Here is a 26033-nt window from a genome sequence, read left to right as displayed (position 1 = left end):
AAGGCGCCAAATTATACCACCCTCTGGAAATTTAGACGCACTGCCATCACCAAAAAGAGTGCTGAGAGTTACTCCATAGAAGAGAAAAATCTAGGGCAGGCTTCTGGCCTTGGACCACTGAGATAACTCCTTCCCATATTATTTTTATGTTTTAATTTCAGTACTGAGTCTATTTAAAAACAGCTACGGTAGGTAATGATGTAACTTCATTTAAATGGTAGGGTAGTCCAAAACTAATCAGGAATGAATGATTTTTTAATATTTTTAACAGTAATGTGGTCTGAGACGAATGGATGAAGTGAAATAGATCTTTTGCGCAATGCCTAGACCAGAGCAGTCACTACACTCCAACATCCCGCTCCTGTTAACTCCTGCATAAACACCTTAGGTTCGCGCATGAGCATGAATTATTATTTAATTATCTATTTTAATAATGTTAGTGTTATTATTATTAAAGAAACAATCACGATTAAATATTACAAAATATTCCCACTTTTCAGTACTAAAATCTCATATAACGGAATTAATGAATTATTTTCTCGTTCAGTTAGTATGCGATCTTGTCAAAGATGTCGAATCATAATATTCTTCTAGGGAGCTTTCTGTGAAGGTCCGCTCAAGTCCACGTAATGAGAGAAACCTACACCGGACCAGCTGATGTCTCTCAAGACTAGCCCCTTATGCCATTCTGCCTTCTATCCTTTGGGGCTCAATCTAAACCCAAATATCAACACATCACCTATGCTTGCAGGTTCTACGAATATTGTGTGTGAGCTTAGGGTGTTATTACAAATACAAGTTTGTGTTAGGCTGGCTTACCCGCAAGGACGCTAAGATCTCTGGAGAAGTGTCTATCCGCTGCTCCATTACTCTGTTCTTAACGTGGCTGTATGTAGAACTCAAGTGCTAAGGTATGTCTTAGATGCTTTTCTGTAGCATATCCATATAAGCGACATTGGTGAAGTATTCGATTGCATGTCGTGGATCAAAATACAGGTAGCGCTATTTTTTGTGTTATAGTTTATTCCTATTAAATAACTGATGATATTTTTATAAAATTGTTTCATGTTTGTTTTCTATTTTACATTTTTTTTAACCAAATTTAAAAAATGTATATAAAGTCCTTATTTTCAATTATATCTAAATTAATTCATTGAATAACTTTATTCGGTAGGTTCATCGTACGGAAGATTCCCATAGTGAAGTATAAGAGTATTCATTCAATATATGTTTTTAAATCAATATTATCCAGCAAGCTTATTTTTTATTGTATTTTTTGTAATTATTAAATGCACTGTATTTCTAGTTATTATTTTTCTTCCAGTTTATTGCATTGGCTCATTTATTGCAGTTTCACGGTTGAAGCACGTCGCATGTGTTTAAACAAACATTATCTATCTCCTTGGACATTAATTCTTTATCGTTGACACTAGATATGGTATTTGTAGTCATAATTGCGTAAAATTTGTGCGATTTCTGTTAATTGCTTCCATTTATTTATTGCTTGCTTGCTCTGAAGTGTTGGTTGCTGCTCTGAAGTATTGGTTGCTGCGAAAATGTTTAAGAGCTGCAATAAGGATTTTTCATTTAATTCGCATCACAAATGTGTTCTGAACTTCGGGAATTGTTCGTTAGTTCTGTCGTTTCAAGAAGGAATTAGCGTTAAAACCTCTGGCAAATTAAGTTGTCTCAGTTTTCTTTCCATCTGTTCCATTGTCCCTTCCGGACTTTTCGTATTTTTTTTTTTCCTCTTGTTTACCCCTAAGGTGCATTCAATGATTTTTTTTGCACTTTTGAAGTTAGTTTACTTGTAAATCTCCATTGATGATATATTTTGTTATTTTTTTACCGGAAGTGAGGTAGTGTCATATGTAGGTTCTACCATTTTATATTACAGTAAAATGGAGTAAGTAATCGCCAATTTTTTCAGGTGGTGCTTAATTTCCAGCTACCAATTAGCTGTGTTCGGGGACGGCCAGAAATACATACTTTACTGTTAACTTTTTATATTATATCAACTAGGACTTAATGAGCTGTTAAAATTTTGAGTTTGAATAAAACAGCTTCTTTAAGGGTAGAATTCGCTCAATATGGTTTCCGCGACTTCTCTCCAATCAACTGAACTTTAAGTTCTTCAGTATACTAAATTCTCAGGGTCGGGTGATGGAGTAGCGACTGTGATGCATCGGTTAGCCAGTGGGAGTAGTTGCTTTTTATCTGTTAGACAATTTTTTTTTACAGTATAGTGTACACTTCCGCCTTCATCTTTGATATCTAATTGGTAGTTGGACGTTAAACGCGGCCTGAAAAAATTTGTGGTTACTTTACTTAATGAATTATTTTTGCGCCATTTCTGTGGATACCACTGAACCGCGCAAATTGTTGCTATGAATTTAATATGCAGCTAAATGCCGAGCTGGATCTGTAGAAGTATTATGTTAAACCACAGTTCCGCAACTAGTGAACCCTGGTGCTCAAGTGAGCCATCTCTTAGAAGGGAGTGCCGTGATTCTTTTGAAATTGGTAATTTATTTTTCAACGTATGAAAACAGAAGAGTCTTCGGCGTGACTTACTTTACTTGTCTGATGTCGAGTTCACCACCTGACCGACTTAACAATTGTTCGTTGAGGAGGCTTAAAAATTTTGCCCCTATATTTACGCTGTTTCCTAAATTTTTGGAAATGCATTTTCTATGGTCTGCTATACGGATAATTCATGATATTTGGTGTGCGGTGGAAAAGGAACCCACACGTAAAGAATTAGAATTGGTGACGAAGCAGTGTAAATATTTCGCACCCAATTTCCTACCCGGAAATTAATATTACTGCTATTTCTAAGATGCAGTCCTTAAAAAAGCTAAAATTGAACAACCTATTTGAAATTGGATATAATTAGTTTAACTGCAGTCTTAATCGTCTTGCGTCTTCTGTGTTGGTAAAATATCGAGACGTGTTTGGATGGGTTTTTAATTGCATGGATCTTGGTTGTAAAAAATGTCTTTTTCTTTGCAACCCATTTCCGGTGAATATTCATCTTCATAAATAATCGGCCACACTCACAGTGCAAGGGCAGGAAGGAACTTTACCCCGCAACACTGTCCTCCGTGCATTTTATTGTGAATGTGATTATTTAAATTTTTGTAAACAGGTGTCGAAGATTTCATCCAGTTGCCGCGGCAACCGAAGGCGCTGCCAGGGAGTGATGCCAGTTGTTGCACTTCCAAAAATCTAGGATTATTATTTTTGAGTAACCATCTTATTTTATAAATATTTTGGTTCGTTAGTTTTTTACAATTTCACGTCTTCTCCTATATTATTATCATTGTCTCCGTAATTTGTTAGCCTAATTTTCTCTAACAAACATAATCAGTTGAGTTTAAAGGTCATTAAAACTCACTAGCTTAATTAATTTAATGTATGTATATTGTCCAAATATAATAATGAAATAGTTATGACATTATTAATACAAATAATTAAAATTATTAATGTTATAGTTATTTTTTAACCAATTTTCGTCTTAGTGTTTATTTTTTTAATTCATAAATTTATTTAATAAATGTGATAACTTTACTTATCTGTGTAAACATAAACAAAAAAAGAAAAAAGTATAATTTTTAATACTTTATTAATTTATTTTAAATTTTATTTTCTACAGAGTTTTTCCTCTTTATTATAAATATATCCAGGTTGTATTGGCTATAGGCGAGGAGATGGTTGCGCACCTCTTCAAAGAAAACTAATAACTTTAATGCCCTCAACTATGTTTTTTAAATGTCTCTTAATTTCCGGCTTCCCTCAGCTATTAGTAAATTTAATTAAACTATTAAAAAAAAAAAAAAAAAATTCCGTAGAATGATGTAATTTTGCCTGTTATTATAATACAAGGGATGACATCATTTAAGAGCTTAAAATAAAATAAAAATTCATAATTTTCTACGAATAAACCAGAAAATGTATTCACAAAATGAAATAAATGAGAGAAGAGGTATAAATTTGAAGAGCATGAAAGCTATTGATGCTTGAAAAAAAAGAGAGATTGCGACGAAGTTATTTTTTATTTAAGCTCTCAAATGAGAGGCAAAATATATCAGCGAAAATTAATGTTCTATAGGTCAGTGTAATTAAATTTATAATTCTACAATCTACCCACGAGACATTAGTCACTTTTATTATAAACAAAAAAAAGCTGCCAAGTAATAAAGAATAAGAAAAACGGCCGCTTTCTCGAAAATGGGAATCAGACCACGGTTTGTATGAACTTTTGTTGACGCAGAAACTTCCTGCTTTAGTATGGTCAATTCAACCTGGCACATCCTTTATTTATATAATAAAATTATTATTATTATTAAAAAGATTAAAAAAAGTTTATTATTTCGTTATTAATTTATTATTTATGGTTTTTATGGGAAATATGCAGGAGGTTAGATTTAGATCGATAAAACTTAAATTATTGAAGTTGAACGCTATGAGTTTAAGAGTTCGGCTAACGCAGACACTGTGTTGACTAAAGAGAGGTATTTAGCCGCTGTGGAGAGCTATGACCCTGACGATCTTTACGAAACCAGTTTCTTGTAATGGTGCATCTTTACTGAATCTCAACTTCTAAATTAATGTAGAGAACATTGTTGATTGTTTTGTTTTTATATACGAGTATATAATCGTACATACATTTTCTAATCTAAGGGTCCATTCAACTTTGCTTGCTGACGCTAAACGTAGTGAAAAAGAATTTTTGTTTCGATTTATTGTTATTCTCATTTTTTATCGATTTGCCTTTTAACACTTTATTCTTTCTTCAAATAGTCCCGTATTTACCCAAATAGTCCCGTATTTACCCAAATAGTCCCGTATTTACTCAAATATAGGTTGACCTCTCGCTTTCAAATGTAATTGGCCATAGTTTCTTTTTAAACAAAATAAAAGTTGCCTACCCATTTGTCATGTATTCGAAATATACTCTGCACTTACTGTTAAAGTAAAAGAAATATAAGTCCTGGACTTTGTAAATGGGAAAATTAAAAACTTTAATTATTATTGATATAAACTGAAATAAGGTCCCCCATCACGAATGTGGAAACAAAAATAAACTACGAAATAATTGAAAAGCCCGGTCGAGTCCAAATTTAAGTCGACCCCGATTGTGGAAGAAAATTAAGGAAAAAACCTCTACTTAAATTCTGGCAAATACATTAATTTGCCATATTTGGTCTTAGATAATATTAGTTTAAATAATCCTCCAACGAAATAGAGGATCGACCTTAATCGATTTCAACAGTTCTAGGGAGAGCAGGTTGACAACAGTCCTGGGGTAACCGCTCCCTGCTGCTGTGATAACATCCAATAACTTTTCGCAAGGAATCACTTCCTAGATATTCTGAGCACCACCTTCCTTAGATTTTAAGTGAAACTAAGAACCAATGTTTCCCTCCAACAGAGATTATGTCCTCGTTCTAATTGGTCAGAGCTGTAAGTGTTGTCAGGGCTGTGATGCCACAGAGTGCCAAGATTTCTGAAAAATGTGACTGGTCTAGTTCCTGGTATCAAAGTAGAGAAATGCCATTTAGAAATAAAAAGTGACGACATTGAGGGTAATTTGAACTGCTTGTCTACTTTCTTATTTATCATGAATACCAGCTAGGTTGTCATTCTTATCTAAAACTTAAGTTCCTGCAAAAATTTCCCATTACTGATTTTATTTGTATATATAAAGAAACAGGAAGGTTATGTACGTCGTAATAATTTTATGTTCTTTTTTGAATATTTTAATTTAATTTTTAACTTTAACACCCCCCTCCCAAAAAGAAGTGCTTTCCTACCGCTATTGTTTATTATTTGTCCAAAGTATAAGGTATTAATTTTCATCGAGCTGTATAAATTTTAATAAAATTAATGACAAAGAGATAATTAAACCAATACTTGAATCTCGTAGATATCTGTGAAGTGGGCAGGCTCAATTTTTATTGTGATTGTAATTAATAACAAGAAAAAGAGAAATAAAGAAACGTTTTTTCTAGAAACAAAATTCATAATCAGCTGTGATTGTACAAGAATTTAGTTTTTTTATTCTTCTTTTTGAATTATTTGTTTGTTTCTCTAAAAATGTATCCTCCATTATTGCGAAGTTTAAGGATTAATTATACTAAAATAATTTATTAAATTAGGCCCTCTCCTCTATACGAATAGAATTAAACGTCTAAAAAGTTAATACCAAAATAAGTCGCAAAATACGTGCCACATTAAAACCACATTTTAGTCATCAATAAATGATAAGCGCTTTTTTTTTCCCCCTTTAAAAATCTCGTCAGTGGAGTCCCCTGCAATATTCCACGTGAATTTTCTCATTTTAGACCAAAATTAGACTTCATCGCCTCATTTTTATACAAAAGCAATTGACATAACTCAGAATATACATTTTTAAAATCTTTATAGAGGAAACGGTTTTATTTAAAAATTTATACAATTTGGCTAATCTCCCCTCCTCCCAAAAAGCTGTACTAACTTTTTGGACAGCCTAAATTCTTTTTTCTCTGATCGTTATAGTTTCTTTTAATAAAAAAAAAAGTTCACTCACTTTTAAGGAAAAAATTAAGAAAAGTAAAACTTAGGAAAGAAAGACAACCAAAATTAAAAATTAATAAAAACTAGAAAAATTTGTTTTGTAGATAAAGAAGCGTGTGCAACATAAAATACTCTAGTCATCGCTGTAGTTTTTACAAAGTCGAGAAAAAATAAAATTACAATGAAGAAATAAAAAACAAGTTTAGTAAATAAAAAAATTAACATTAATTACGGCAATGTTTTTTTGAAAAAAATTGAAAGTAAAAAAAAAATAAGTGTGAATTTTAAAGATGTAATATTTATTACACAAATATTATAAATATAAATATATATATATAATTAGTAGATGGTCAAATAAATAAAATGGACTTTGTTTACCAAAGATAAATTTTTTCGTATATCTGTTCATCGAAATTTTGTTTTTTCGTCTCTTTTAATTTTTTATTTGTATTGAAATTATAAAAATACAGAGAAAATATTTGTAAAAAGTAAATATTATAATAATAAATAGGTGTTCTAAATAATTTGTTCAGTTATTTTTTGTTTCTCTTTCTTTCTCTCTCACTCTTTTTGTAAATATTCTTTGTACAATATTACAAATTGGGAGCTTTCAAAACAAAACTAACATGTCCAACTTAGATCAACTTTATAAAGGTTAGGTTATGTCTGTTTTCAAATTTAAATGACATCCAAACAAAATTAGTAAAACTATTTTCAAAAAATTAAATCGCAAAGAATATTAATATCTATTCAGTAAATGGCACATTTATTCAACAGATTTTTTCAAATTGGAAATTTCGATTACATATTTCACTCTTATTGAATTTGTGTAGGTTTCATTGCTGTTCATTTTTTTTACTGAATAAGCACATTAAAAGGTATTCTTAATTAATGGAATTTCCCTGGAAGAAGGTTATAATAAAAGTTATTAATGTTGGAGTGTGCAATGATGCCAACTTAAAACGTAGAACTAATTTTGTAGAAAATCATTAAAAACGTAAAATCCTCTCTATAATGACTTCCGATTGGCAGATTTTAATCGATACCTTACTGTATACTTCCCTACTGGTACCAAAACCAAATATCAAATTTCAGCTTTCTATTATTTAGTACAAAACAAAGTTAGAGATCCTGGGGAAACTTGTCTTTGTTTTAACTGTGGACTGATTTTGCAAAACTAAAATAAGGTGGAGCTGAAATGAAAATAAAGGTTTCTTTCTTTCTCTTCTTTAAAGGAAGTCAAATTAAAAGAGAATTAATTCAGAATTGACTAATTAAAGGCATTTATTGATTGACACTTTATCAGTAAGATATATAGAAGTCATTTGCAAGACTTTATTTTATTAAATGTTATAAGTCGAGTTGAACATACTTTCGTAGTGGAACTGAATTAAAATATTTCATATTTTTCTAAAATTTGATTCATAGCTTCCTTACGAGGCAAAGTAGATCTAACTTCTGCCCAACGAGAAATGAATTTGAAGTTTTAAGTTAAAGGACATTGTACTCATGAGCACCCAAGTTGCGTGAGCTTTTTTGAACCGTACATTGCATTGGTGCATCTGTTGTGATGTTTAAATCGCCTTTACAAAGTTGTCTGCGTTCGACATTTTGTGACCCTTTTTTTTGATTGGAGAATTTTATTGTAACACCCTCTTTAAAAAATTCCGAGAATGGATAAACTCCAGAAAAAAAAAATGTTAAAGAAAATTACTACAATTTTTAAATAACTGAAATAATAGAAGCATATAGGAATAGTGTTGTTATTTTTAAATATGTTTATTGAGTTTTGAGATTTTTTTTTTCTTTTTTAATTTAAGGTATTTAAGAGAGAAACCTAAAGGTGAAGAATTATAATGATTAAATAAACGAAAACTGTGCCATGTGTAAAAAAAAAAGGTTGAATTATTTTTTCTCTCAGATTATATTTATTTATTTTTTATTTTTAAAAGTTCCAAAAATCTTCTTTTTTTTTAATATATGCCTGATAATTAGTTTTAAAAACGATTTTGATCACTGGTTGTGCTATATGGGAAATACCATAATAGACTATTCATGCCTATTTACTAATGACCTATTTATTTTAAACAAAAAATAAAGTTAAGAGAACAAGTAGAGTAAGTGTATTAATAAAAATGCTTTTTCTATTTAAGAACAACAAGATATATTTATAAAGATGTAAATTCTGTCTTAAAAAAAAAACGGGGAAAAAATAAACAAGCCAATATTTCAAGAGACAGAAAAAAAAGAAATTTATAATACAAATGAACATTCATTAGTCAATTTTGTAATATAGGGCTCATAGATTTCTTGTAAATGCTATTTTTTTTTTTTTTCTTAATCTAAGAAGAAAAGGAGATTTTCGTTAGTCATTTATTAAATTTTTTCAAAGTTGTGCTTTTTTTAAAAAAATAGCGTTCCTTAGAATGTTAAAAACTACTCTGCTTTCATTATTATTGTAAAATTCTTCACAAAGTTTGAAAATTTTTGAGGAGTAGATTTACTTATTTTCTCCTTAATTCTCTCGAAAAATTACGACAAAAATACACACTGAAAACACACGAATTAGTAAAACTAATTAAATGTGATATAAATAAAAATAAAAGAACAAAGAATGATAAGAAAAATTTTGATTTTTACGATTTATAAATCTTGTTTTTGCTTGAAAAATCTTGAAGTGAACTAAGGAAGAGTCAACGGAGCATAAAGAAAAATAATTTAGTATGAAATCCTCCCTAAAAGTGGAAAAAAAACCCAAGAATTTTGTAGATTTGTTTGTATTTCATGAAAATGAGCCTTATTCTTTTCAAAGTTGTGATATTTTTATGTTAGTGAGCGCGAACGAACAGAGAGAAAGATTACAAAAAAAAAAACACTCGTGAACTGCAGTAAAAATAAATTAACAAATAAATGATACAAAAAAAAAAATTGAAAAACAAGAAGAATGTGAGTTGAATGAACGTAAATATGTATATTTCGCAATTAAACAGTGAAGAAAAACAAAATCGTTCATTTTGTTTGTTTTTTAATTTTCTCAATACCTTTATATCGCCTAGATTGCCAACGACCTCTTTTGGTAAGGGTCACACAGTTTATGTAAATTAAACAGTATCTTTCAAATAATTATCAGTGTTATAAGTAACTAACACACCATCTTAGAAGTGGCAAAGGCAACTTTTCATCAGTTTATAGATTTGACTGAAATGACTGAAATTTCAGCCGTCAGTATTCTATTCAATACTGAATTTCGAAAAATGAATAAGCGTGAAACACTTCTGGAATTACTTCGTATTCAGTGTCTTCAAGTTGGTCAAAATAAAAAATTAATATACATACATAAAATCGACCTTGTCTTTTATAATTGTGATAGTTTCTGCAAAAGAAGTCGTATTTTTTTCTGTCATTTATCTAAAAATTTCCAGTATTTTTTTTTTGTTCCTTTGAGTCGGAATACATGATTCCAAGTTGTATCTTGAATTTCAAAGATCTGATTTGCATTCATTATTTTCATGCTGAACGCTGTTAAAGGAACTTGGCTCAGTACTACGTGAATGAATTTAATTTCAATAAATATATTTTACTACTTGTTGAACATTATACTTTATAGTAAGTTAGAACATGTTTGAATACTTAATTTAGACTGCAGAAATGATCATTTATTAATGGCAGAATGAAATTTGTTTAAAGGATAATCTTGTAGAATAATTAATATTTAATGCATTTTACCCAGCCAAAGGTGAGGTAATACTAGGAAAACTAATGGTTGCAAAAGAAAAAGAAAATTAACCAAGAATGACAGAATATCATTATAATATTTCTAAGGAACTACACTCACTAATTACACAACAAGAAGATAGACTATTGTCAAAACATTTGAATAACATAAAATTCTTTTTGCATTAAAACCGCAATAGTATGGCTGATTACTATCTTCTGCGTTGAGTATGAATTCGTAAAAAAGTTCAAGCCTCCCTAAATTGAGCCTGCGTTTGTCAGTTTAGGCTACTATCAGCGAGTGGACGCCGGTACCTCTGAAATTGTTCCTTGACAACCATCCGTGCAAACGCAAAATGCTAATTTTTGACTAATGAGGGTCATGGTTACTTTTAGTTATAGCTGCACAAGTTATTAATTCCTTTGTCCGCTTAGTCTGATTGAGACAAAAGATGCTAACATATAATTAACCCTTCACGGCTCCCGATTCAGTTCAGTCAAGGTATAATTGTAGTAAACAAGATAAATCTAATCATCTACCAGAAATCTAATGGTTGTCAAAGTTGACGTAAAGAACGAAAGTTTTTCTATTTGTTTTAAGTTTGTTTTTTTTTTAATGTGACGTCAAGCTCGCAGATTGCTCGCACACTTATTAACCAAACCTTAAAGTAATCTATTATTCCGTTGGACAGGTTGCAATTGTGAATTTTAATCCGTCCTTGGATATCTGATATGAGTGAGGCATTTTCCTTGTATAAACTCCCAAGAACGTAGATATAAACATTTTCGATCGCCTTGAACTTATTCTCTGAATGCTTCGGTGTTTTCCACAAATTTTTTTTTGTTTAACTTAATGAGTAGGAAATATATTTAAAAAGTTCGTTTTTTACTATTTTCTTACTCACATGTTTCGATAGAGGAAAATTTTATTTATTAATTTATTTATTTACTGTTCCTGAAAACATAGCAGCTTGTACTGTACCTGCAACCTGAAGTCTAGAACGTAAAACCTCCCCTCTTTGCGAGGTCCACGGTTTTACCCTCCTTATCCTCTATTCGCAAGGTCCAAGTTAAACATCTATCTCCTTCAAATGCTTATCCGCTTCCCCTTACGTTACCCCACCTAGTCATGAGATCATAGGAAGAAACTTGAGTAGAATTAACCTTAAAGTCAGTAAATTTTGAATTTTTAAGAAGAAATTTTTAACTTGTCTCGGAAGTTTATAAATGCCATTAGTTTACAGCGGCTGTTAAATGTTGGTTACCTTAAACTTGATTAACATATCGTCATTAAAGAGGCCCTAACTTGAAAATATTTATGTTTATATCTCACGCTCCTCCCAGATTCTCTGTAAAACTACAGTTTAGTGCAGCTTGCACTAAATATACGTTAAGTGATAAACAAAGAACAATAAAATTTAGTTATTATTTAAAAAACTAATGATCAAATAACCAAGGTTTTTTTTTCACTAGAGTGAATATTCTAAGAAGTTCATAAATATGCAAATTCATATTGAGTATTTATGCATTTGTTTAGATGATTAAGAAATAAGAAGGCTTCAGGTTCAAAGTAATAGGCGTGCGGCTCTGCGCTAAGTTGTAATGATCATGTCATTCTCTGACGAATCTTATCCAAATCGATTTATCAGTCATTAAACAGAAGACTAGTATGAGGAAAACTTACTTTAAAAAATTTAGCTAGATGGAAATAATGCGTACATAATGTACCTTAAGAGATGATTGCTTCAATTAGTTTTATGGCACTTACCATTCATTAGTGATAGTTGATTATTTCAACAGGTTTTCCTTATTGTAGAGCGTAAAAATAGTTTACTACCTTCTATTAAGTGGTATAATTTTGGCAGGACATTTTGAATTATACTAAAGTTACGTGAATAAACGGGCTCTAATTCATTTAAACAGATTTTTACTTTTTTTAAGATTCAAATACTCGAAATCGAGTTTTGGTCGAAAATTCAAGTAGTGAACCCGTTGAGGGTAAATGATAAAAAATGTTTTTTTTTTTTTGTAAACGTATGTAAACCAAATGTTTTAAAACGTAGCAGAAACTCTTAACTCCGCGATGAAATATCTAATATAGTTTTAAAATTCCGCACTTGTAGTAAGAGGAAGGAAACAAATTCTTACTAGATTTTTGTTGTTGTTATAACCACCGATTCGACACGAATGATTCACCTTATTAGTGGCTCATTTATGATGTGCAAGTTCTTCTTGTGAAGGTGAGTTATTCTCAGTGGGACTCACCGTCACATTACCATGAATAATTTCTTAATAATTCATAATTTCTTTTTTTTTTGCCACTCTAAATGAGAAATATTGCGATTTTGTTCAATTTCAATTTCGACTTTTCGCTGGAAATGTTTTATGAGTTCTCGAGGTCCAAATAAGAGGTTTTTACAAATTGGCTTGAATGCTTACATGTGTCTGAGAAGTGTATATTTTTGTGAAAAACGGAAAATCGCAGAAATTGAAATTTATAGGTTTAGGCGCCTCCAGTGGACCCAACAATCAGCTTTATGGCAGAAAACCAAAGCCAACGCAAAAGTGCCAATTTACGGCAAATATTTCTCTGTTTTTTTTAGATTTTCTCGAAAGGGCAACCAACATTTTCTTTAAAATTCGTGTACTTACTTCTTATAAGAAGTTTAAAATTTTTATTTGAACAAATTTCCCGGAAAAAAAATCAATTTTGGGCACTTCTGGGCGAGGAAAAGGTTTGGCTTTTCTCTAACGGGCCATTTGAGTGTAATGTACGGGCCTATCACCAATATAAATATAATCAGGATTAAAGAGTAAGCAAAATTCTAAATTTAAAAAAAATTTGCTTAGTTCTATTTTCCTAATAGATTTTTTTTAATGCTGTCTTTAAAGTTAACATGTACAACATTGATGAATTCATTAACTTTTTAGTAAAAATAGTTTCGAAAAAAATTTCATCTCTTATGAAAGTCCTGTGAGTGGATCGCAAAACATTTAGAAAATTCGATTAAGAGCAGTTGGTGAAGTAAGAGGCGCAACTCGAATGAGCTCCTAGTAGTCTGTTTTGAATCCAAACGATGCTATACCCTTGAACTGCACAATTAACGGGAATAAGTATCCCTCCCTCGGACAGCTACATAAATGATAACTGCTTACTTACTGTTTGTGAATTTTTCTTCCATTAATACTATTACTTTCTTAGTCGACTGGCATTCTAGGAAAAGGGCTCCATCGATTTCCTTTTTACTTAGTCCACACATTGTACTCTAGTTGGTGTATAACTTTGAACTGTAACAGTTTTCGATGAAAATTCGATAAGGGCACTGTTGGAAGAGCGAGTGGTTAGACTTTTATCTAAAGTGCCTCTTCAATTCTTGTAGCATTTTTCACTTTTACGAGATTTTTACGAAAATATTTTCGATTATTTGTAAACTTTGTTTACTAGTTGTATCCATGGTGATCGATAACTTTTATTTCAAACATTATCCAAGGACAATTCGATTAAGGCACTTGTTAAGTGTTTGGAGTTTGGTAGTCTCTGCTCTTAAGTATAATTCAGTACAATGTACAATCCTGTTCTGGTATAATATAAGAATGCAGATAAATGCGTGGCTAAAATTCCGTATTACGAACTAAAAATTAAATGTGGTTTAGTATTTCATGTTTGATAAAGGGAATAAATTAGAATTTCGATAATCTTTGTAACAGAAAGACACATCTGATTTTTGTATTCTTACTTTCTCTTATCCCATTTAAGCGAGACATTGGCAATCCCGCAGATTTCAGAGGAAAATTGTATTTATAAATATGTCTGCGAGCATTATCCACCATAACTCTTAAACTGAAAATCGAAGAGAGTTCACAATAAGATGCCCTCGAAAGACTCCAAAATGAGCTATTTACTGAATTCAACCGAATAAAAGTGCTACTTTGCAGAAGGGATTTTTAAGAATTTTCGTTCACCACGAAATCGGTTACGACGATTTTTTTTAAACTCGAAATACTAATACTAATCGATTAGGCTTTAATGTGTACCTTTAATGTTTGACGTAGAAAGAAAATTGCGCACAGACACTATGTTTGGATTAACACGATGAAAACATTGACGACGCAAGATTCAGTACAGTGCAAGTCAAGATCGAGTGCTGACGGCTAGAATGTACTAAATAGAAACTGTCACCATGGCCTCTTTCGGTGATAAACAGTCTGTAACGAAAGAACTGTTCGGAGTATGGAAGTGCACTGAGAAGTTTCCGGAAGTCATTGACCTTAAATTAGGAAACAAATTGTACTTCCTCTAAACTAATCTTCCACAATGTATATTTATGTTGCGGTTTTTTTTGATTCTCACGCAGATTTTATTTATTTCCTATAAAAACAAGAATTCCTTCGCCGGAGAGGAAAAAAATATTTTTGATGTTAAAAATAGATGGAAAAATCAAAAAAGGTTGTAGGTTAGGATATTTGCGAATGTCTTTTCCTGTTACTGTGTAGGGTGTGTGTGTGGGGATTTCTTTTCCTGCTTGGTTTTGGAGGCGACGTCACCAAGGAGTGGGAGAATAAGACCGAAGTCACATTGCTAAGGTAAATACACCATCTAGGACGGTGCCTTGTTTCAAATCACACTTGAAATGCCTATCGAAGAGGAAGTGTCTAACCTACTGTGGACCAAGGATGCACTGTACCTCTGTCTGGACGAGGCCACCAAGAGTTCGGCTGACAGCAACTGCTCTACTGCACATGTAAAGGTCAGTCAATGTTTCTGCATACTGAGTTTGGTCTGTCTCTATTTTTCTCTTTTAAAGAAATTTTCTATTTATTTTAAGGAAATTTTACTTCTCAAACTAGAATGTTAATTCCCACTAACATCGTTCACTAGACAGTACAGTAAGAGAATGTAAGGCGATTGAGTCGAATTTTCCGTGTCAAGTTATCAAAGAAAATCTCCTTTTGAGGTCCTCTGAGTTCGAATAAGTGATTATTTACTGTCTTTGAATGTGTTCAATAGCAAATAAATCTCAGGAAGTCGCAAATTCCGCTTCGTACTTGTTACTCGCATTTTACTCGGGTCTTAACTCTTATTTAGAACATTTACCTCGAAAATTCTATTGAAGGGCACTTCTGGAGAAAGGGAGTTGGGAAAGCTTCTTCTCGACAACATGGCCACCTCTATCCCAATGAACATTTGCTCCGAATTGGGGTGTCAAGGAATGCTACTTGATTTATTGTGCATACTCGTAATGCGGAACTCCACCTTACTTGCCCGGCTTTAACTCAGCACAAAGATGCCGCAAAACTACATCCTTACTTCGCCAAGGCAAATATAAAGCGAAATGGCTTGCTTAATCGCCTGAGTAGCAGCCAGATTCTATTTGATACCACTTAAGGTAACTTTTGGTCACAATCGAACAACCAAACCAAAAACGTTGATTTTGCAATGTTTCTACTACTTTTTGGAAACGACCCCGATTTACTTGGTATCCTGAAGACTTCTAGAAAAGCCTGGTGAAACTTCACATTAGGTAGAGTGTGGTGAATATGGTATGTACTTCTTACATAACATTATTAACGACTGCTTCAATTCGATGAGAATGAAGTGACCGCAAGTGTTTTCTGTTCCCACAAATTTCAAGAGAACTATTGTCAAGTTTTAAAACTTATAATACTGATCACTAACTTCAAAGCTTCAATTTGGGGCAGCTCTTAATAAGGGGGTAAGCTTCCTTCTAAACTGGAGTTCCAGTGGTTTTTAAGCATTGCTATTGGGTATTACTAGTGAGAGTAAATATGTGGCGGAAATTCAGAGTTTGAAGATAAAGCTTGACCGGAAGTGCAACACTCATGAAGGCATTCTCTTTAGGAGTCGTTTGAGTCACATGAGCCATACTACTCTTACTCAGATAGCGCCTCTCTCGGTCTTTGAAATTCTATTGATCCAAGTTGTTTTAAGTGGTGTCTGGGACTTTTTTCTTTTTTGAAAATCTGTATTTAAGCCAAATATATCTTTGTGACATGCTAAACGAATGCAATGCACTTTATTGCAGCCGATCCATATTACAAAAAAAGGCAAGCGGATCAAAGCTGATGAGGATTACAGAGCTTCGAGTCCGGCGTTTCTCCGATATTTCCTTCTGAGACTGAAGAATGCCAAGAAACAGGAGAGTGTCTTCAGATGTTGCGGTAAGAGTTGCTTTCTATAGCGTTTGTGTTCAGCGACATCTCAGAATCTAAATTAGACAAACACTTGACCTTGTTTCACCCCATCCAGTTCTCAGAAGACCCTCAAACACTCGCATCTATAGCAGACGATTTCTCTTTACCATTTTTACATGTATTAGCAAGGGACTTCAGGGGTGTACACGCAAGGAAATGCATGGAAAAATAAATGTTTCCAATAACGTGCAATAAGAAGTGTGCTTGCAATGCGAGCTGTGCGATTCACCACGTCACTCTACTTTACAAGAAACATACTAGCACTAAGTCAAGGTTAAATGGCTTAACTCTCCTAAAACTGTACACAAACATAATTCCATCTGTTGTCTGCATTTTAAACGTAATCGTTTATACTAAAAATTGGATTAAGCCTGGATTAGATTGAATTCCCCGGAGGCATTCTGCCTGTGGCACTCTCCCTTAGTTGGAGCATACCTCCATTAGAGTGAAGAGTTTGGAAATTCATGATCTTTAAGACATGTCAAAAAGATTTTTTACAAACAAAATAGTAATAGCAAAATTAGTTTATGATGACATTCAGGAATACCTTTCGATTGACTCACTTGAAAACAAATAAATCACACGCTTGCATAAAAACTCCCGATCAGGGAACTTGTCAGTTACATCCCAAGGGGTTTCCCAGTTACACACGAAGACATCCCTGGCTGCTTAGAGTTCGCGAAGAATTAAGGAATGCAGAGACAGTGGGTTTTACCCACAGCCAATCAGACTCCAGTGCACTACACACCCACATACTCCTTCATTCCTTTATGTCTCTTGCTTTCCTCATTCCCCTACTCTTACTGTACCCATTAAGATTATTTATGGCCTTATTCGCTTTCTCTTACAAATAATACTAAGTATTGAAAGCGTTCAGAGTTTCGATTTGGAACTCTGTAAGGTGTGTGATTAACTTACCTCAAATGCGAAAAATCGCCAAAAGTTTTAGTTAGATATTTGGATTTGTCGCCACTGGACCCGACAATGTTGACTTTTGGACAAAGTTAACTAATCAGAAGTGCAGTCTCTTGAGAATTTTTCGAAAATGGTCCCAAAAAATTTTCTTTACGATTTGTTCAATTGATTATCTGTTTGTATAAAAAGTATTGGAAACGTAAACAATTTTCAGTATCGTGTTTTGAAAACTATTGATACAAAATATTGGTTCTGGGGAACTGGCCTGCCTGTTTATAAGCATAAATGATCTAAAAACTGTACTAACACAAACTTTCTATGTGCTGAATTTGTTTACCCAACGGGACTTGATTGAAATTTAGAAATGAAGTTCCCTCAACTGGAAGTTCTATCTTAAGAATTCGTTTTCAATTAAAAAAAAATGTCTCGAAAACAGCTTTAACTAAGTTTTTAAATGCGCTCATAATGCATACCATTGCTGTCATGTAGATTAGATCTTTTATTGGAAACGTTTTGCAAGGAAAATTCAATTTAATGTGTCATCATATTGTTAAATACGGTTCTGAACTGCATAATGTAGTAAGAATTAAAAAATGTTTCCCAAATTCTGATTTTAAAGAAAATGGAAGAGTTAAAACCTTGAGAAAGTCGAGTGCAAAGTTGACTTTTTTGGTCTGTAAACAAATTTTTGTTGTTAACTGTGTATTTGACACTGCAACAGAACATAAGAATTATAAATTATTTTATTATTATTTTTTAATTATATTTTTAGGTTTCTATGTGACATCTGTATTCACCATTTTGAGCTTCATTGGATTGGCGATGTTGTTTGGGAGTGACTTGTTTGAAACTGGAATACAAAAGGTACCTAAATGAAGTGTTTAAATATTTCTTTCGACACTAGCATTGGTTTAGTAATTTCAATTAAGAATTTGTGACTAAATATTATTGTTTGTTTAAGATTATTACCCTGTCCGAGAATGGGTCTATTTATAATTTATGGTTGGATCCAAAATTAGATATACTTGTACAACTTCATCCATTTAATTATACCAATATTGAGGCAGTGTTAGCTGGTAAAGAAAAGCCAAAAATTAAAGAACTCGGCCCCTATGTTTTCAGGTAAATTTTCTATTTATTAACTGGAAATCTGTGGAATAATTTTTTCTTTTAATTTTCAAAAGGCTCACATTTAAAAAACATTAAGGGGAGGTTCCTCTTTTTAAAGAAATTCACCCCTATGAATTAAGGGGCCAACAATATTGCCAGCCAACAATATTGCTTAACTTATAATAATAATTAGATATTTTCCTCTTGGGCAATTTGTGGATATAGTTACTAATTGGCTACCGTGATCTACCACTGATTTGAATTCGAGTTCCGTTGGTACGCTTCAATTACTTTGCCAACGAAAATTTTTTAAGGAATTACTTTAATCCTTTCTACAGTAGGCATGTGTTTGTCCCAAATTGTTGGTACATGATTAATCACTCTTACTGATTGATTACAAATCAGTTTGAAGATGGAAAGGCCAATTAAAAGTTGGAAATAAGTTTGAATTCTGTTGGAAGAGTTATCTTTCTCTGCGCATGTTCCGTAAAAAAACCATGCAGAGATTGTGAAGGTACAAAGCTATTGTTTTCTTTCTTACAAATTAAAAGATGATTTGCTGTGAGTTAAAAAAAAATTAATTAGCAAATCCTTTGTTTTAAAGAAATAAATTTGCTGAATTGAATTTAACAGAGAAATGTGAAATGAAACTTGATGATCTAATTTTTTATTTGATATTAATTAGTGCGCAAAAAGTAAATTCATGGTGCGGTTAACATTTGGCATCCCAGACTAATTCCAGAAGAAAAAACTAAGGTTAGAGAAAATTTAATAGTTGGGGAAGTCGTGGATTCAAACCTGACTTTTAAACAAACAAATAGTAAACAAATTTTTGTTGTTGTGGACTGTGAAGTCTCAGCTATCTCCTTCTTGATACCATCGTAGATTCGGAATGCAAGCTAATGATTGGCCACAGAGAATCGTGTTGCTTAAGAATGCTAGACGTTGACTTTTAAGTAATTAACAGAAATGAATAAATAAATACTTCAAAGATTAAGACAAGTTTTATCAATAATCATTAAATTCGTTTCAGGCAGAGGATAACTAAAGCAAACGTGGAATTCCATGGCAGAGAGACATTAACCTACTCTGAGAACATTACCAACGAGTTCTTGAGTGATCTCACAAATGGTAATCTGGAAGATGACACCATTATCACGCCAAATGTAGTCATTTTTGTAAGTACATAATCTACTATTAGGCAATTTATTGATTGTAGTAAACATACTCCGGTTTATTTATTTTTTTTAAAAACAGTAATCAAACTTGCAATCGACAAGTTTTCTTCAACAATGTAAACATTGGTTGGCCATATGTGTAAACATTACTGAATGAACTTTCCAGATTTTCCTTAAATTCTTATTCTCAATGCACAGATATTTAGGGGCTAGATCTCATATTTGAAATATTCTTTCAGAGATGGTTACTTTAGACAAGTGATCCCTAACATTTAAATAATCCCAACGTTAAAAAAAAATTATTTCTCAGGGAAGATGAAGAAAATAATAATAATTTTTCCAACAGTTTGTGGCTGATTTGCAAATACAGTAAACAAAAATTAATCTAATTGTACAATTCTAATTATAAATGAATGATGTTAAGTTTTGTAGTTAATTTTTTTTTTTTAAGATAATGTCCATAACTCAGAACCATGGAAATTGAAATAAGAAGAAGTGTGAACGTGTTCTTATCAGATCATTCTGCCAAAAGATTGGCAATATCTCTTAAAAATAATTAATTAAATTATCTAATAGAATTCTTGTTGATTTCAGGCTGCCATAAAGCAAGCTAGGAAAATGAACATGCTGTCACAGTTCACTTTGTCCGCGGTCTTGTCCCGCTTAAAGACCAAACCGTTCATAAAGATATCCGCCCGTGAATTTCTTTATGGCTACGATGACGACTTATCTTCCATCCTAAGAAAGTTCGTCAATTTTGTAGACCACGAATCTCTGCCATCTTTTGGTTTTTTAGCATCAGTAAGTTATAGCTTCCGACTATTTATTTGTTTCTCGAAACTGGATTTATTGAATCTCTATCTAATAAACTATAACTTTCAGAGAGATGGTCTGATGTCCGATAGACTGACTATAGGAACTGGTGTACCAAATCTTAATAATCTGGGCATGATCCAGGAATACGATGGGTACAAAGACCTAGAAGAAGGTTATGGAGAAGACTGCGACAATGCCAGTTCTTCAGATGGTTTTCTTTTTCCGGCTGAATTGATAGAAACCAGTGAAACACTTCATATTTACAGGAAATTTGTTTGCAGAAGTATACCGATGGAATTTCACAAACAAATCTTTGTAAGCATTCACTGAGCCATTATTATTATCAATATTTGTTTCTTTCAATTTCTATTATTGTAAGATTTTTTAAACTGCGATATATCGTAACTCTGGCGAGGTTCGAGGTAGGGCCTTGAAAAGCAGTGTTTTAGTTAAAAAAATGTTTTGTTATTTTTCTATGTAGTCCTCTTTTTAGTTCCCTGCACTTTCGAACGTTTTTCCAAACAATATAGATGTCATCGTTAAAGTGCAATCTTAAAGTTGTATAAAATAAGGCTGCTTTTAGCCCTACATTTGTCTTAATCCTAACACATAGATGGTGAACTCGATGAACATAATAATCTCTCAGTCCTGAGAAGTTGATCCGGTGCATAACTCTGCTGAATACCTACTCTTTATTTGTAAGCTGCTCTCGCAAAAGGGATCAGATCTCCGGAGAGGAGCCTTTCCTTACCAGCACTTAACCTTCTCGTTTCCTTCCATGCCAACATGCCCCAGAACTCTGACTTTGCTGTCCAGGTAGTTCGTTCTACAAGGCATTCCTAAACCACCCTCGAACTGATAACCCAGGAGTCCAGTGCTTCAATGACAGCCTGACTGCAATCGTATGATCACGCCAGTTCCTGTCGAGTTCAAATTGAACACATCCTTCCCATTATGTGAATTCCACCTTGGAAGATACTGGGAAATTCACCAGGGTAATTTGAGCTCGTGGTTCTTGGCCCAAACTTCCCATTTCCTTTGATCTACATCCATTTATTCACCAGCATCTTCTTTACTTTTAGAGAAAATTCACTGATTTATTTTGTTTTTGGATGAGAACAGTTTGATTTTCTTCTTGATTTATTAACTTCATTAAGTTGGTTTAGTTTTTTTTTTTTTACTAACTAAGCGCTGAAAAAGCTCAACGCGCCTTAATTTAAATAAATAAAATAAAATTAGAAAGTGCTTAGTTAGGCACCACGCGTCCTAATTTCTTTACACAATCTAAGATGTCCTAAAATTTGCTATAAACTGTTTAAGACTCAGCAAGGATTTCCTGCCAAGAGATATTTACTTCCACGGAATATTTTTACTTCTGGAGATATTAATCCTGCTAATAAATGCTACTGCGAAGAATCTTGCCTACCGTCAGGAGTTGTTAGCGTTGCACCTTGCTACTATGGTAAGTTTGGAATCAATTGAAAATTAGTAGTAGAGACATTTTATTTTAATATATTTTGTGTAAATACTTGTATTTACTTGGGAACTTTAAGGAAATGTAAAATTCCTGAACACCTCGTCGTGATTGGTTAAATAAGTCAGGCTTTGGATTTGAATCAAGTACTTGATCAGAACCGATTCCATTTACTCGTTCATTTTACTGTGAAGGCTTGGATGTCGGTCAGCAGTGTTTGTCTACTATAAACAGGCATTTATCTGACATTAGAATAGAGTATAAAAGCTATGGGACTAACTGCGAATACTCACCTCATCCAAAAAGGGCTTAAAAATCCAAGTATTTTTTATTTATGAAGTGAACTTTACCTGTTTGAAAACAAGCCAACAAGTTTGCTAAAACAAGCCAAACAATAAAAAATAGTGGGTTATGCCGAGACAGTATGCTCTTCCCATGTCAGAAAGGGTTTATGAAAACGATATGCTCTGCATTATGGTGCTACTCGAAGAAGTGGTGAATTTCGAGTTGGTTTCTGATGGACGAGAATTTGAACTCTTTTGAACAGACTTGTATTACTGTCGAAGTAGAAAGCTGAAGTAAGACCAGACCACTCGTTTCAGTATTATTCCTTTCTTGTTTATAACAATTTGGTTTACGAATATTGTGTTCTGGCGACAACCACGTATTTTGCTTTATCCTAATTTATTCCTTGTCTATTTTCCTCCTCAAGTTTCAGTTGAAATTGTGTAGTGGTAATGATGCATTTTTTTCCTCAGATGCGCCATTGGTGCTTTCGCAGCCACACTTTCTAAATGGTGACCAAATTTTACTGGACAACGTAATCGGACTTAAGCCGGATGCTGCAAAACATACTTCTTACATAGACATACATGTAAGTCTTGGTACTTATATTTATACCATTGGTACTTATACCATTGCCTACTTATTCTCTTCTTAACCTCTAAGGGTGCAATTTAAATGTCAGTTTTGTTAATAAGTTTAGTTTTGTAAATTTAGCCAAGTTTGATTTCAAGGTTTGCTACTGTAAGATTCACTATTAATTTACATTTCCCCAACAGAAAGTGGGTGTTCCCGTGGGAGGCGCAGCACGAATACAGTTAAATGTAGTGGTAAAGAAATCTCGGTATGTATCCCATCTGAAAGGACTGACAGAAGGCATGGTACTTCCAATTGGCTGGGCCAATCTGGTAAGAATCCTATTTTGAACATTCAACATACATTGTACTCATGAACTTTCACTTGGATTCCCAGGAAAATTCGATTTGGGACACTTCGAGACAAGGAATTAATAACGTTCCCCCTAAAGTTCTATTTCCAGAGCAGAAGTTGTAACGTACACAACTCTTTAATTCCCTAGAAGCTCCTGTTGAAAGACATGGTACGAGTCTTTCCTTAAAATTTATTAACATCCTTTCGCTTATAACATTTTTACTTCTTAGAGTTTTTGGTTTGCTCCAAAAATGAACGTTCAAAATTATAGAAAGTTCAAATATGTCATACCTTTTACTTACTAGATCGGAAGCTCACTCCTCTGTATTGAATGGATAACTCCATTGTGATATTTGTGAAAGTAAAATAAGTCGCTTTCTGAAAATCGCTTCACACGAAGTGAGAATCTCTTCTTTTTAGCTTTGGATAACTGTCTGCTCAGATAAAGGCCTTCGCGTATGTTTCAAAAAGTTTCATAACATTGCTCTCAAGGAGAGGTTCCAAGATGTCACAAAGTCCTTTTAAAAACTGAACGGTCTTGCGGCAAGAAAAAGTGGTGTCAGTGTTCAGACAAGATTTTTTTTGTTTTTAATTAAACATTCTCCTAAAGGTTAAAACCCAAATTCTGTTTTGCCTTGTTCATGAGTAATTACTCGAGAGCTTGTGTAATTATACTAGTATATTTTCAACTGTTTTATCGTTTTTATTTCTTTTCGTTTTCAGCAAATTGCTAATCTGAGTGGGATGCCCGAGAAACTTGTCTACCACGTTTCTTTCACCGCACCTCTTATCAAGATTGGGCTGCAGCTTACATTTTCTGCTTTATTCCTAATGTTCCTAACTAGATTATTTGTATATATGTTTCTTAGGTTGTAAACAATTAGAGCTAGGCAATAAAAAAAATTTATTTATTGAACAAAAAATTGTCCACTTTTCCATTTGATAATCCTTTTTGTCTGTCGCCCCAAGAGAGAGACAAAATAAGGGCGGTGATAATGTGAAGATTTTGTTTCATAGGCTTACTTCACTCTCTGGAAAAAGTAGTTTTTTATTGACCAAGTGCTTGTTAAATATAATTACAAAAATTTAGCTTCTATCTGTCACAAAGCAGATGCTCATTCATAGTATTTAGTTTTTAGCCGTATTTTTGGCCACAATGGCTGATTAATAAGAAATAATGAGTTTCAAAAGAATGAGAGAATTAAGTTTTGGCATTTGGGCAACATTGAAGCATTATTTTTATAAACGACGTATAGTAATAGCTGCAGCTTCACAAATTTTGTAAAGAATGAGAGGTCAATGGATTGTGAATCCTTGCTGCACAGTACTGATTACAACATTACAGGAAAAGGAGATATGGCCTTGAAAGTAAGACAAGGTCAGGGTGACCACGGGCGCTTGACCCAACAGTATGAAGAGAAGCAGGTCCTCCAACAAGCACTTGTAGACTTGCAGTCGGGTTAGGCGTATCCGTCTGTACGAACAAGCTTAGTTTGTAACAGAGAATAAGGTAGTGATGAAAATCGGTTGACCGAAATTAACGCTTATTGAACCAAATTAATAGTTTTTTAAAAAAATTCTCGAAAACTGCTTCTACGATTATCTTTAAACTCTGGCTGCTGATTGCTTACACACACAGGTTCCAAATAAACTGTTATTTGAGACCTTCTCCAGAGAATTGGATCAAGCCACTTTTGTGAGGAAGTGGTTAGCTTACCTATAAAGTGCCGTTACTGTTTCTTGTGATGATGGCTTGCCGCCAGAATAGTATTCATAACAATCAAAAAGTTTGACCGGAAGAACCAGTTACCCAATAGATTTTTCCATGCTTTAATTTCCTCTAAACTTTGTATAGTGCTTACAAACTCATAAATCCACAAACTTTTACTGGAAAATGTTTTCTGTAAATTCCATTAATGGAACTTCTGTGAGAAGGAATTGGAACACTTCTTCTAAAGTGATAAGAATGAAATAGGACTCAAACTTTCGGAGTTTAGAGAATATTTTGAGAATAATAGTGAGAGAAAGTCTTGCGAGTAGCCATATCAGATTTTTTGGTGAAATTATCAAATATTCATTCCCGCGAATTTTGCGTACTTTGTACACTTGTATCAACTCTGCTAGAAAATGAAAATTAATGAGTAATTATTTTAGGTGTAATCTGATTGGGTCGTCATTATTCAAATATTGGATTGTTGCCTCTTGAAGGTTATAAAAAAGATTATAGAATAATTAGTTCCAGATCTCGATTTACAATCCTTCAATGAGCAGCTTCCTAACGAGTGATCCATGGACAACAATGCTTACCACAATTCAGATAACTAATCCATCGAAATTATTTAAATTATATATATATATAGAGAGAGAGAGAGAGCTACAAAATATTTGGTAATTGACAGCTTGGTTGACTTCTTGAATTTTAAATGGCATGGAAAACTGAAGGATTCTTATTGGTTCTCACAAACTATAGAAGCATTGAGACAAGGGAGAACAACAGCGGCGCTATGTTATTGCCAAGTTTGTTTTGTGGGTGTTTGAAACAAAATAATTATTCCTTTTAAATTATCATAATCTACGGATGCTTGCACAAAGAGTGGGATGAATATAAATTAATATATATGTACATATGTTTAAAAAGCAATTAAATGAATTGCCCAATAAAAAATGGGATAGGGAAAATGTGCAATATATTTCCATTGAATTCACACATGTATCTATCTAGTATTTCACATTTATAAAGGTGTTGTAAAATATGATTTCACCTTTTTTTTTTTCTAAAATATGTCTTATGTGAAGAAAAAAAAATTGTATTTTTGCTATCCAGCTGTCTATCCAATTTAGGA

At 32.9% G+C, this 26033-nt stretch overlaps 2 protein-coding genes across 18 annotated transcripts in view; both read left to right on the top strand.

Moving 5' to 3' along the window:
• The window catches only part of Asator (tau-tubulin kinase asator), a 105095-nt gene extending 90075 nt beyond the window's left edge, over positions 1–15020 (top strand). For 11 of the 17 annotated variants that reach the window (XM_074121273.1, XM_074121268.1, XM_074121276.1 and 8 more), the window contains one exon: positions 3149–3843. In XM_074121273.1, coding sequence (XP_073977374.1) covers positions 3149–3267 — 119 coding nt within the window. In that variant the 3' untranslated portion in view covers positions 3268–3843. The other 6 variants (XM_074121269.1, XM_074121271.1, XM_074121281.1 and 3 more) reach the window with 3 other exon arrangements.
• LOC141450665 (scavenger receptor class B member 1-like) lies at positions 14886–24125 on the top strand. The gene is made up of 11 exons (XM_074121296.1): positions 14886–15020; positions 16317–16452; positions 18173–18264; positions 18362–18522; positions 19544–19688; positions 20283–20489; positions 20571–20819; positions 21825–21966; positions 22737–22852; positions 23040–23168; positions 23914–24125. The coding sequence occupies exons 1-11, from the start codon at positions 14904–14906 to the stop codon at positions 24064–24066; spliced, it is 1647 nt and encodes a 548-aa protein (XP_073977397.1). The 5' UTR covers positions 14886–14903; the 3' UTR covers positions 24067–24125.
• The last annotated feature ends 1908 nt before the right edge of the window (positions 24126–26033 follow it).

This window comes from Rhodnius prolixus, unplaced genomic scaffold (genome assembly GCF_049639745.1).
Source record: "Rhodnius prolixus isolate KJV_2025 unplaced genomic scaffold, Rpr scaffold_8, whole genome shotgun sequence".
In the NCBI taxonomy this organism is placed as follows: Eukaryota; Metazoa; Arthropoda; class Insecta; order Hemiptera; family Reduviidae; genus Rhodnius; species Rhodnius prolixus.
Note: the sequence above shows the minus strand (reverse complement) of the source record. Positions and strands in the feature narration are given on the sequence as shown.